Below are 13904 nucleotides of genomic sequence, written 5' to 3'. Positions count from 1 at the left end.
GTGAGCTTCCCTGAGACAGTTTCTGACAGTTATTGCAGAAATTCTGACAGTTTGTGCAGTATCATGGTATATCATCATACTTCAAGGCTAAAACCATGGTTCATTTGCATGGTATAAGTGAAAGTACCATAGTAGTACCATGATATAAATGAAAGGACCAAAGGGTATTATAAGACACTTTATTTGTTATTAATTTCAAATGATCACACTAACAGTTACTTTAGTTAAGAACTTAGATTTGGTAACACATTCAAGCAACATTTTTTATAAAAGTCAGCTCTATATGCTTAATTCCATGTGAAGCCGTATAGTGGATATGTGACTACTTTATGAAAGTGGATATGTCGATTTAGTGCAGGACTCTCCGACCTTGTTCCTAGAGAGCTACCCGCCTGTAGGTTTTCCCCAGTTGTAACTAACCTGATTGAGCTTATCAACTAGCTAATTATTAGAATCAGGTACGCTAGATTAGGGTTGGAGTGAAAACCTACAGGACAGTAGCTCTCCAGGAACAGGGTTGGGGAGCCTTGATCTAGTGGATGTTGTCTATTGTAAAATGATACACTTGCAAGTGGAAACTCAGAACTCAGCTGTGGAGTCATTACTGATTGTGATGTAATTATTAATGTATCTTGGTCTTGACTTTTTACCTACTAAGATTCATCTTGAAAAGTCCAGTGCAGTCAAAAACATTATTTCCCTGTGTTATATTTCCACACTATGAGGTTGGAATAATACTGTGAAATTGCAAAAATGATAATGCCTTTTTAGTGTCAGAGCTGTTTGAAAAGACCGCCTAAAATTTCAGCCTGTTTCGGTGGGATGGAGTTTTGGCCTGCCTGATGACATCACCAGGTGGTTAAATGAGTTAATAGACCAATAAGAGAGTTCTAAACCTTTAGTTTTCAGTTGCCCCCTCCCCACTCAGATCACTCCCAGACAGTCCTAGCAAAATTCTTGCTTGATTATCGCTCTTTGATAAGCTGTTTCTTTTTAACCATTTTAATTGAAAACAATCACACTAAAGGTACTTTATTGTTTCCCAAAAATGATTTGATATTGATATAAAAACAGCTGCATTGGACCTTTAATGAAAAGCACAATATAAATAAAATGAGCATCGACTTCCATATGCAGTGAGTGCTTCCCTAATGTCTCCATTAGGTAAGGTGTTGATCATGAGTTTTATTCTCTTCACCTCACAGGAACTGTAGGGGGGGCAAGATGGTGAGCTTAATTTACCATACTGTATTTTATTTTTGACGTTGTGTAAATATTAATTACAAATATATATAGAAAGGCACATTGTCAAAATACAATTTGGCATGCATTTAAAAAACGCAGTAAACATTCAAAAGACTTGACCCATCTTGCAGTCTACTAACTAACAGGTCTCCGTCACAGTATGAGCACCCAGCATCTCCGTCCTTTTCTAAATAAAAGAGACCATTACTACGTCACTGGATGAGGAGAGGGCCCCTGTACATAAATATACACATAAATATACATTCAAAAAAATTTAACATGCACATATAGTTTGGTCCAACTTTAACAGTAGTCAGCTCAAGTACAATATTGACTCAGACTCGTCCTGAGAGACAAACCAATCACTTCACCTTTCCCCCAAACAACATGCCAAACAAGCCGTAAATGGGGTGTGTGTTTTTGGCACATTTTTGTGGAATATGCATGTCAAAACCTAATAACAGCCTTCTCCGCCTCTCCTCAGAACTGAAGCACCTGACGTTGGCATCGCCCCCCCAGTCCTGTTTAGGTGTCTAGTGGTATGTACTCTGAAGTAAAATCATGTTGTTATCGTAAGCGTGCACTTTGCATGGTTATTAAAATAGATCTTAAAAACACATGTATCCTTAAACAAGGTAACGCAGAAGCAAAGCACAAAATACTTAGGTCAAAAAAACTAAAAAAGATCAACTTTAAGAATTTGAACAGGAACACCGTACAGTACCCTGTGAATCCATAGGTGCAGTTCAGCTTGTTATACAGTAGATCGAGTAATGAACCAAACCAAAGGCGAATAATAACCCTGCAAAAACTATTCTTTCCAGTTATAAATCCAAAAATGTCATTGAACAAATGCATCGTTGGTCTTCCATCAGAGCAGAACGCAGTTTCTTTTATGCTGGGTTTTGTTCCCGGTATGTGCCTTGTGAGTTGGGCAAGAGACAGGAACCTTTAACACTTTTCTCCGTATAGAGGTTTGGGAGAGGAGGCTCATTTGGAAAGTTTGCTGATGACACGGATGAGAGCGGCATTCTCGTCCTTTAGCCTCTGGTTGTCTGCTCGGAGATCCACCAGCACCTGGAAATACACGATAACAAGGGAAGACAAACAATATCAGGGAAAATTGTTTTTTTCTTCTCTTTATCATCATGATCGGTTGATGGAAATCTATTGGTTATTGTATGTTACAGATAATGCAATGTAGAACGAACGGTACAGAATAAAACCATATTCTCAGAATTTTGTTTGTGTAATTTGGAGTTGGTTTGAGTACTTTTATGTGGTTAATGTTTTTGATAGTTTATTCTTTGGGGTAGTATGTTGTTGTTTTTTAGGTTGTTTTGGGTTGTTGAATAGTTTGGGGTAGCTTATGGTTAGTGTTTTGGGTAGTTAGTTGGATCCCTAAGCACATAATCAATGCTAATAATTATGCAGGTTAATTCAAGTCTGAACAGACAAAATATGAGTTAAATAGGCTAGCCGCGGTGACGGAACAATTCCCTTATACCTTCAGCTCATCCTCCAGTTCCACTGCTTTTCTCTGGAGTGCTCTCTTCTCCTGCGAGTAAAACAGACACTGATGTTATAACTCACTCCCACATAGGTATGCAGCCTTTATGGCTAATGACATTAGGTTATATTCCATTTGACCTCCATTGATCCAATAAATAAATAATTTCCTGAATTGGGAAGCTAAAAGTGAAATGGACCCTAAACATGAATACAGACAGTTTAAGAGGGGACTCACAAATCTCGCCAGTTCCAGCAAGGCCGGCCTCTCTGTGCTGCTCTCTTGACTCTGCAATGGAGACACAGAAACGACAGGGCCAGTCATTGACATGCACAGCTCAACACAGAAGCCGAGCGGTATAATGCCGACACATTCTGTGTGCTATAATGTGGAATCCATCGGTGTTCCTACAATACTGTGTATTGTTTGTCTTACACAATGTAACTTCCCTTCACACTGTCAAGAGTCGCACACAGAACACCATCAGGTCCCGCCTCCCTGGCAAGACTGACAGTGTCCCAGTACTCTTCGTCTCCCTCCTTTCCACTGCTACGTGGATCTGATATATTGAAATGGAATACCTGATAATCATATCCAGACTTATCTGTAGTTCCCTACCTGGAGTTATGAGCGAGAGAAGACAAGGAAGAGTCATGGCACATGGCTTTGCTATACACCATGGATCTTGACCCATGGCCATCAACATCCAGACAGGATCATATCCTCACCTGTCGGAGTCTCTCCAGCTCCACTTTGCTCTGGCTGAGCAGCAGTGCCGTCTCCTGCAGCTCGTCTTTGAGCAGGCCGTTCTCCTGCAGCACCGACCTGTACAGCTAGGGGGCGACATAAATACGGATTCGGTCATAGCCGAGCCTCTGCAGTTCTAAATAGACTCAGTTGAAGTGGTTTAAACTCCTATTACCCAGCTGCATCCATTCATTCCCCCTCATGTTTTCCTCTCACTTATTAAAGCCTTAGCTTCCATCTTTCAAGTGCCTGAAGAATGTGTATATTTAAAATCACTGGGAGTTGTCAACAATACCATACCATTTTGTAGTCTGGTGAGGAATCTCCCAACTGAGGCTCACTGCAAATATGGAGTACATGATTTACTCAATATAAAAGAGGTTTAGTAATTCAGTATACTGTAGTATAGAAATGAAAAACAACTTACCTGGGTGAACTATGACGGTGGTTTTCATCCTGTTGGGCTTCATCCATTGCATCCAAATGTTCATTCTTATTAAAAAAATTAAAATATATATATATACAGATACAGTGTATAATGAACATTGTAACAAACACCACATTGACAATGGTATGTTTGACATGGACCACTAATATTGTAATACAAGACCACTTTTGTGACAAAGAATCAGATTGCAACATTTTGTGTGGGGGGGGGGTCCTATCTTTCAGGCCTACATTATAAAGCAGTCAAAATACAGAAATGCCGCAATTACACAACTGAAAAATAGGAAAAAAAGAGAACATTTCAGGTCGGTATGGAGTTCCTGTTCTGAGTATGAGGTTACGAAATACTGTGTCATTTCCTCTTTGACTTTGTAGGACATAACATTTATTTTGTACTTGTGGCATGTTGGAAGTGGACAAGAAAGAGTGATACTGATAGTCAAATTAAAGTTCAATCAGTTTATACAAAGAGGAAATGGTCAAACGATTTGAACAAAAAGACTTCAAAAGCTCTCGCACGAATACTATGAATATGTATGAAGGGGTTCCTCCGCTTACCCCTAGCTGAACCACCCCGGTGGAGCGTCTCTCTCGCCTTCCCTTCCGTCGGTCCCTCACTCCTAGCCGCGTCTCTCCCTCGGACCCGACCTCCTTCACTGGGTCACTGTCTACAATACAATAGGAACATAATGGCATTGCTAGATCACAAAGGCATTCAACAGCACGGCTCGAAACTAACTTTTTCCACCGGTGGCACTGGCGCTACCAACTTTTTCAGTTGACGGCACCAGCACGTGATATGGTCGTACCAATTGTTTTGCCGCTGCGTGCCAATAATGACCTGACCTGTGTCTCATAATGTGCCTGCATTCCATACAGAACCAGGCTAATAATGACTAGCCATCTTTAAAATTTGCATGCCATTGCAGTGTTTGACATTCAGATGAATTTGCCAGTGGCACACTGGGCCAATGCCAACTGAAAGTTACTGGCCTGAATGAAAAGAATGCTGGCCAAGGAAAGCAGATGATGCGTGCAACAATTAAAATGTTTAATTTGCAGGCTGCGTAAGTAGCCTACAGCAGGGCTCTCCAACCCTGTTCCTGGAGAGCTACCGTCCTGTAGGTTTTTCGCACCAACACTAATCTAGAGCACATGATTCTAATAATTAGCTGCTTGATAAGTTGAATCAGGAAAATTACAAATGGGGCTGAAATGAAAAGCTCCTGGAACAGGGTCTGAGAGCTCTGGTCTATAATGACCTACCCTCCATAAAAAAAAATCATCTTTGAGCAATCTCAAAAAGGGTGTTCTTGCTAGCGATTGTAGGGCCCTAAAAAATGCAAAAGTCACCTTTTTTGGTTGAAAAACTGCTCAAATTTGATGTTCTCAGACCACAACAATGCTTAAACCACATTGGGAAAACACTTGAGATCTGGGAACATTTATTTATTTTTTGAAATTGGAGGGTGTAAATTGTGAACCAAAAAGTAACGTGCCCAGGAGAAAAAACAATTAAAATCACTGGCACCCTAGCATCCAATTAAAAATGTGTGTAGCACTGCCAAGTCAAACGGTCGCAAATACAAGTTTTGGTTGCAATTTTGAGCCTTTAACGAACACTAAGGCTAGAGCATGCATCTGATATTGCCAACTTGATGTTTTCATGACACCAAAATACTTTTAAAACGAGGATTCATAATCCTGTCTTCCTGAATGGCATTACTATTAATAAATGAAAACAGCTCATTTTCCCACCACAGTCCCACTCACCTCTCTCAGTAGGTGTTATGGTGACTATAGGGCTGACATGCAGGATGTTGCTAGGTGGTGAATCAGCCGGTTTGGCTACGCTCTTCTCTGCCTCCTTCAAGTCAGTGAGCGTCACACCCTGTCACAGGAAACAAGCAAAAAAAATCATGTTTATTATTTATGCTGAAAGGTGGTCAGTTATGGTGACAAGATCCATTTGAAGTACTCTGTAAGAGACGTAAAGAGATGGTTTATAATGGCCAGTACCTGTGTGGAGCGGCGAGACTGGCGCATGAGGCGTGATCGTGCCTTCCTCTGAGACTCAGACTCCTCGTCTCTTACTGGGGCCTGGAACCTGAGGGGCAAACATCCACACAGCTCCATTAGAACCCTTAGATTCAGAGCCGTAACCATGGTTGGAGTTTCAGTGAAAGGGGGGAAATATGAGAAATGATTCATACTGACACGTTGCATCAGCGACAGTTCAGTCAGTTGTAATGATGAATTGCATAAAACAATCAACTCTTTACATAGATATCTGTTTTTTCAAACTACAAAGCGTTTTGGGGCATTACGTGGCATGAACTAATCAAGCTCCGCACAAACACACATCAATGGAGCACACAGATGATCGTATCATCACAGTCACATGAAATATTAGCACATTACTTACGATTCTGTATAAACATCAGTGATGTAGTGGTAAAAAAGGTGGGTAATGGGTAAACTATAAACTCCAGTGGGGGATCAAGACTAACAAGAGCGGTGGGTCAGTAGCCGAAAGGTCGCTGGTTCGAAGAACACATCCACACAGCTCCATTAGAAGCCGTATATTCATTATGCGCCAAAAGAACCCATCCACACAGCTCCATTAGAAGCCGTATATTCATTATGCTCCAAAAGAACACACCCACACAGCCCCATTAGAACCCTTCGATTCATTATGCTCCAAAAGAACACACCCACACAGCCCCATTAGAACCCTTCGATTCATTATGCTCCAAAAGAACCCATCCACACAGCTCCATTAGAAGCCGTATATTCATTATGCGCCAAAAGAACCCATCCACACAGCTCCATTAGAAGCCGTATATTCATTATGCTCCAAAAGAACACACCCACACAGCCCCATTAGAACCCTTCGATTCATTATGCTCCAAAAGAACCCATCCACACAGCTCCATTAGAAGCCGTATATTCATTATGCGCCAAAAGAACACACCCACACAGCTCCATAAAAGCACATCCACTTAATTTACAGCAGAAGAGACACACTCCTCTACTAAAACACATTGACAGCGCTTTAACAACAGCCTGTCTTGAGTGTCTTTCATTCATTAGCTCTCATCACCCCTTCCTTTTTATGTGCCACGCCCTGCCTCCTGCTACACCAACTATTCAGTCATCTTTCCTATAGTTGTGCCAGGCCACTAAGCTTTAAATGTGTGTTTACTGTGTGCCGTGTGGCTCTTACTTCCGTCTGTCTGGGTTGGTGTTGTTGGGACTATCAGCCAGGGGGTCTTTCCTCTGGGGGGTGGGCTGGACCCGGGCTGTACGACTGGCTCTGTCCTGGTCCCGCTCCTCCACATCCTTCTCCTCTGGAACCTGCTGGACCACAGGCAAGACAGGACCACATTAATACATGGAAATAATAACACTCCTCTTGACACTAATCGATTCATTGTTGCTAGTCTGATGATTCACATTTTTCTTGACGTTCAAACGGAAAGGACATTTTGTGAACATCAACAGCGAAGATACGAAAATAACGAATAACTAAGTGTGTAAAGCCCGACGGACCCAGGTAGACTACACAACATCGACAGTACAGCATAAGATACATTGAGACATGTCTTACCTTCTCAGCAGGGCTGACGGTGGAGGTGGCACTCTCTGTCTCTGGACTGGATAGAGTGGAGCTTTCTAAGACAGGACGTGTACTCTGGTCAGTGGGTATTCATGACTGGGTACTCAAAATTGCCATACCATTTGACCAGAGCATTTTAAAATGTGAACATGTACTTCAATACGTCTTCAGGAAAGCAGATATGTCTGTGTGTGTATGTGTGAGACCAGACATATTATATACCAGGGCTGCTCTCTTTCTCCTCGCTGAGCTCCAGGCCTTCAGACCTCCTCTCTTTAGACTGGTCCTGCACGTTCATCTTTTCCTTACTGCTCATCCTGCACACCGAGGTCCTGAAACACACACAGAGATGATTATTATCAGCATTTCACAGAAATAGGCTGCATTCTGATTATTTACCCTTCTCCCAAAGTGTGCTCTCGTTCACTCCCGTCCGTGCATTGAAAAGCTTTGGATTGGTGCATACATGGGAGGAGATAATGATCGGAATGTAGCCATGAAATTCAGTGGAGGAACGCATCCAGTTCTGACACTGTCCAACACAATCCCTGCTATTATTTACAAGGAAGATGCCTTTTTCATAGTCAGCCATCTTTGTAAAATAAGATCAGTCAATGAAGAACTATCCAATTGAATCTCATCGAAATGTCTTATGAAGACAAAACCATCTTTCCGCATGAAAACAATAAATAAATAAATGTGATACTTGAGGCCAAGCCCACCACATTTACTCCAACTACAGTCTAACCGCAAATTAAATACTACAGATCAGAAGAGGAAAATAAACTATAGAAAATAAGATGCAGTAATAATAAGGCATATACTGACCTCCGTTGTTTGTAATGAGATGCAGTAGTAATAAGGCATATCTGTTGTTTGTAATGAGATGCAGTAGTAATAAGGCATATCCCTTGTTTGTAATGAGATACAGTAGTAATAAGGCATATCTGTTGTTTGTAATGAGATGCAGTAGTAATAAGGCATATCTGTTGTTTGTAATGAGATGCAGTAGTAATAAGGCATATCTGTTGTTTGTAATGAGATGCAGTAGTAATAAGGCATATCTGTTGTTTGTAATGAGATGCAGTAGTAATAAGGCATATCTGTTGTTTGTAATGAGATGCAGTAGTAATAAGGCATATCCGTTGTTTGTAATGAGATGCAGTAGTAATAAGGCATATCCGTTGTTTGTAATGAGATGCAGTAGTAATAAGGCATATCCGTTGTTTGTAATGAGATGCAGTAGTAATAAGGCATATCCGTTGTTTGTAATGAGATGCAGTAGTAATAAGGCATATCTGTTGTTTGTAATGAGATGCAGTAGTAATAAGGCATATCTGTTGTTTGTAATGAGATGCAGTAGTAATAAGGCATATCTGTTGTTTGTAATGAGATGCAGTAGTAATAGGCATATCCTGACCTCCGTCGTTTGCTATCAGCTTTTGCAGCAGTAGAGCCTGCAGGGTTCTGTCTGTCCATGATGGACTGCTCATTACGCCACTGTGAAGGGACACTCGGTCATCAGTGACAGAAATATGACCACTGTCATTAGATAACACACATAAGAATAATATTGCAAGGCAAATATAGTAGCAAGAGTCATGACAGCATCACTCATCAGTAAGAGAAACATTGGAAGACTGCCTTTTGCAGAACAGCCCAATATTAGATGGCAAATATGGCAAAAAGTCAAATGATACTATTCCAAAAAGATGTGAAATCTACAACTAATATTTCACAATCAGGCAGTTTTGTATTGGCCATCTAGAGAAATATTTTGCACACATGAACAGTGACAAAAAAAAGGGAAGTCTCACATTGGCTTGTTTCTGTGACAGCTCCTCCAGCAGTGACACAACACTCTCATCAGCGACATCAAACGGAGTCTGACCCTGCAGGGTTGACGTTACAAAATGAAAATAGAGCACAAAGGAAGCAGCAAGACAGTACGTGGCATCACACTTCCTACCACATGACGAAGCTACATTAGCCTAGCATTCAAAAAGTAGTAACAAATACTACAGAGACCTGGTATACAAGCAGTCGGCAATATTTCGAGGGACATTGAACAATGTCTTGAGGAGGATGGGCTCATTGGAATTGGCTGGAATAGAATAAATGGAACGGTATCAAACATATAGAAACCACATTTGACTCCGTTCCATTAATTCCATTCCAGTCATTACAATAAGCCTGTCCTCCTACAGCTCCTCCAGGATACATGTGTATGGCTCTAGTCTGTCTGTCTCACCCCATTGCTGCAAACCTCCATGTCGCAGAGCTGTTCAGCCAATATCCTGCAGGCATCTCCCTGCCCCCAGTGTGACGCTGCGTGGAGAGGCGTCCAGCCATCACAGTCCATCTCTGACACGTCCAGACCACACTGGCATAGCAGTCTGAACCACAACAACACAGAGTGGTTTAGCACAGAGAGCAAAGCAGAAAGCCTATGCAATTGAGTTCATTCATTTTGTCTGTTTGTTTTTTAACAATGCCCTGTTTTCCCATAAACTCAAGAGTTATTGAGCTTGTCAGAGTGGCTGTGAGGGAGAGACAAGAAAAATAGGTTTATTGAGAGAATTGGGACACGGTCATGGACACTCACTTGATGGCTTCTAGGTAGCCCTTGGCTGCAGCCACGTGCAGGGGAGTGGCCCCAGTTTTGGGGTGCCGTAGTTCTGAGGGAGGCCCCTCTGTCAGCCAGGCTCTGGCGTCTTTCATGATCTGCTCCTCCTCCACCCGCTTAGCTGCCTCCACGTCCACACCTGAGACAGGAATGAAATGTATAACCAACAACTCAACAAGAACGTGTAAAAAGTGGTAGTCAAGAAGCTTCTTCCTCTCTCAACTCCATTGAAAAAGGGAGAGCCTTATTCTTGTTTAGCTCGATATGGAACGTGAAAGCATCACAAGCCAAAAATTGGCTAAGAGCGTGCCCTGGCTTCCCTTCCTTCTCAGTACGTCTTTATAAATCAGACACCACAACACTTATCACCCTGAATCTCTCCTTTGTTTCCTCCCCATGTTGGTAGCACCGTACTCACCTTGTCTCACTGTGTATTGGTGCAGGAGCGACTCAGTGGCCTCGTCTTCAGCTATGTCTAGGGGGACGTCGCCATCGCAGTTCACAGCAGTGAGAGACGCACCCTGCTGCAAAAGGAAACTGAGATATAGAAAGAGAGTTTGAAACCATCCACAACTGAGAAACAGGCCACAAAATTAAGAGTAAACAAAAAGCACTTGACCAGCTTTACAGGCCCTGCTGTACCAGACAACAATACAGCCTTGTTGAATTGAGAAACATTGGCACAGGGAGGCTTAGGCTACAAAATCAGGTTAACTCAATTGCAACGACTGCCCAACACTATAACAGAGGAATGTAGAACACTTTCATAGGTAGTCCCTATTCTATTGCCTGATGTTACATTTACATTTAAGTCATTTAGCAGACGCTCTTATCCAGAGCGACTTACAAATTGGTGCATTCACCTTATGATATCCAGTGGAACAACCACTTTACAATAGTGCATCTAACTCTTTTAAGGGGGGGGGGGGTTAGAAGGATTACTTTATCCTATCCTAGGTATTCCTTAAAGAGGTGGGGTTTCAGGTGTCTCCGGAAGGTGGTGATTGACTCCGCTGACCTGGCGTCGTGAGGGAGTTTGTTCCACCATTGGGGTGCCAGAGCAGCGAACAGTTTTGACTGGGCTGAGCGGGAACTGTACTTCCTCAGAGGTAGGGAGGCGAGCAGGCCAGAGGTGGATGAGCGCAGTGCCCTTGTTTGGGTGTAGGGCCTGATCAGAGCCTGAAGGTACGGAGGTGCCGTTCCCCTCACAGCTCCGTAGGCAAGCACCATGGTCTTGTAGCGGATGCGAGCTTCAACTGGAAGCCAGTGGAGAGAGCGGAGGAGCGGGGTGACGTGAGAGAACTTGGGAAAGTTGAACACCAGACGGGCTGCGGCGTTCTGGATGAGTTGTAGGGGTTTAATGGCACAGGCAGGGAGCCCAGCCAACAGCGAGTTGCAGTAATCCAGACGGGAGATGACAAGTGCCTGGATTAGGACCTGCGCCGCTTCCTGCGTGAGGCAGGGTCGTACTCTGCGAATGTTGTAGAGCATGAACCTACAGGAACGGGTCACCGCCTTGATGTTAGTTGAGAACGACAGGGTGTTGTCCAGGATCACGCCAAGGTTCTTAGCACTCTGGGAGGAGGACACAATGGAGTTGTCAACCGTGATGGCGAGATCAAGGAACGGGCAGTCCTTCCCCGGGAGGAAGAGCAGCTCCGTCTTGCCGAGGTTCAGCTTGAGGTGGTGATCCGTCATCCACACTGATATGTCTGCCAGACATGCAGAGATGCGATTCACCACCTGGTTATCAGAGGGGGGAAAGTTGAAATGTTGAAGTGATATAGTGTACTGTACATACTCAGTGATCTCCAGGTTCCCACAGGTGGCTGCCACATGCAGCGGAGTCCAGCCCTCACTGTCCACCTGGTTTATGTTGGCACCCTGAGCCAGGAGAAAGACCATCACCTCCATGCTGCCATCTATACAAGCCTACAGTGAACGAGGAGAGAGGGTGATGATATTCATTTCTCCAGTATGACTATAGGTTGTAGAGTCAATACACAGACACTACATTCTACTCATTTACCACAAGTCCTTACCTGGTGAAGAGCTGTGATTCCGTCAGCATTGGCACAATTCACAACCTCTCCCTGATAGTCTCCATTCTTGCCTTCTGACTCTTTTGCATCTTTCAGCATCTCTTGGGCCTCATCTGTGTCACCACTGGCACAAGCTGCCAGGAACTCTGCAGCAGTATCAAACCGCACTCGCCTCCTATAGTAGAGGTCATCATTTAGTGACATTACTCAGGTTATTAAAGTGAATATTTTACCAGGACTCCATGGCAGATATTCAAACCTCATTATTTGCATACATGAAAGGCTGGTCATATTCCCCTCCTCCAAATAGTCCATGTTAAACCCAGTGGTTGTCAACAACAGTGGTGGACTGTAGCTAACTAGATATGTAGTTAGCTAACTTAACTAGTCAGCCAGAAACATAGTTAACTGCCTGATAACTTTCCAAAAATGACTAGCCAGCCAATGTGGGTGTGTTAGCTACATATCCTGTCGAATGGTGTAGAGAACTGTTCTAAATCTACTAACGTTACTAGACAGTAGACAATGTATGTATGCATGTGCCATTGTTGTGATTGCAGACATAGATAGTTAGCGAGATAAACATTCAAAGTATCAGCAAAGCTAGCTAGCAAGTGCCTAGCCCACGCACAGCATTCCTGAATAGCATCCGGTATAGTATTAGTACTAGTTAGCTAGCGATAACCTAGCTAGCTGGCTAGTTAGCTAGTAATGCATCAATCTGACAATACAGTACCTTCGTTTGAGTAGAAGACTATTGGCTTCCCCGGTGGTCGATCCGCTTCCCTCCACATCCTGAGAATGGTCCTTTGAAACGGCGTTGTTTACGGCCTCCGAGCAGCCTGCATCCTCGACATCGCCCCGCCACCTTCGCCTGGGCACAGCCGGTTCTCTGTCGGTGCTAGAACCGGACCAGCGCTTCAATTGTTCTTGCCGTTTATCCTTTGCTGTGTCCCCCATTATTATGCGACGAGGACTTTATTCAATAAAATATATATTCGATAGAAAAGACACACCCTCCATGTGTATAGTTTCACTTCCTTATTCAAAGCACTGGGTGTGAAGCCAAAGATGGTGCATAAAATGAAGATGTCCCACTCAGGCCGTTAACCATTGAAAAAATATGTCACAGTTCCGGTCTACTTATGGAGTAGGTTAGCTGACAACGAAAACGATGCGTACGCTTCAATGGGGGCAGAATTCAGTGTGTTGTTGTGATTCTGGTTGGCCAGATAGCAACAATGAGAAGAAGCTGCCATCTGGGGCATCGTAGGTGGCTCATTTCAGCTAGTTTAATCTTCTTCTTGATACAATGTCTTGTGTTGAGGTGTTTTGACTGATGCAATGTCTATGCTAATGTGACTAAAATGTACAAGCTAACTAACGAACAATGTAACTATGTATTTGAGAGACAAGTGCTCATTGTGCAAATGTATTTATGTTTTCAATAAACATTGGAGACAAAATATAGTTTACATGTTGTCAACAATCTAAGCCAACCCTGTCTGTTTTCCCCAATAGTCCGCCACAGTGGACGGGTCATAATACCCATAAAACCTAGCGGTAAAACATGTAAATGGTTTCATACATTTTTCCCCATCATGAATTTTGCAAACACTTTAAGACAGTGTGTGTGTTTGGTGTAGGCGTACCTTGCTGTGACGTTTT

At 43.0% G+C, this 13904-nt stretch overlaps 1 protein-coding gene across 2 annotated transcripts; it reads right to left on the bottom strand.

Annotated features, from left to right (window-relative positions):
* Positions 1–1228: 1228 nt before the first annotated feature.
* LOC139568639 (protein phosphatase 1 regulatory subunit 12C-like) lies at positions 1229–13366 on the bottom strand. 2 transcript variants are annotated; one of them, XM_071390590.1, is made up of 20 exons: positions 12973–13366; positions 12237–12411; positions 11996–12126; positions 10613–10731; positions 10174–10333; positions 9820–9964; positions 9386–9460; positions 8989–9068; positions 7791–7900; positions 7560–7624; positions 7176–7306; positions 5969–6056; positions 5723–5840; positions 4508–4617; positions 3930–3994; positions 3803–3842; positions 3484–3588; positions 2993–3043; positions 2753–2803; positions 1229–2322 (listed from the first exon to the last, which is right to left on the bottom strand). In XM_071390590.1, the coding sequence occupies exons 1-20, from the start codon at positions 13194–13196 to the stop codon at positions 2236–2238; spliced, it is 2130 nt and encodes a 709-aa protein (XP_071246691.1). In that variant the 5' UTR covers positions 13197–13366; the 3' UTR covers positions 1229–2235. The 2 variants fall into 2 exon arrangements, with proteins under 2 accessions (XP_071246691.1, XP_071246690.1); XM_071390589.1 differs by having other exon boundaries at positions 7176–7309; positions 12973–13362.
* Between the last annotated feature and the right edge of the window lie 538 nt (positions 13367–13904).

This window comes from Salvelinus alpinus, chromosome 2 (assembly GCF_045679555.1).
Source record: "Salvelinus alpinus chromosome 2, SLU_Salpinus.1, whole genome shotgun sequence".
NCBI classification, from domain to species: Eukaryota; Metazoa; Chordata; class Actinopteri; order Salmoniformes; family Salmonidae; genus Salvelinus; species Salvelinus alpinus.
Note: the sequence above shows the minus strand (reverse complement) of the source record. Positions and strands in the feature narration are given on the sequence as shown.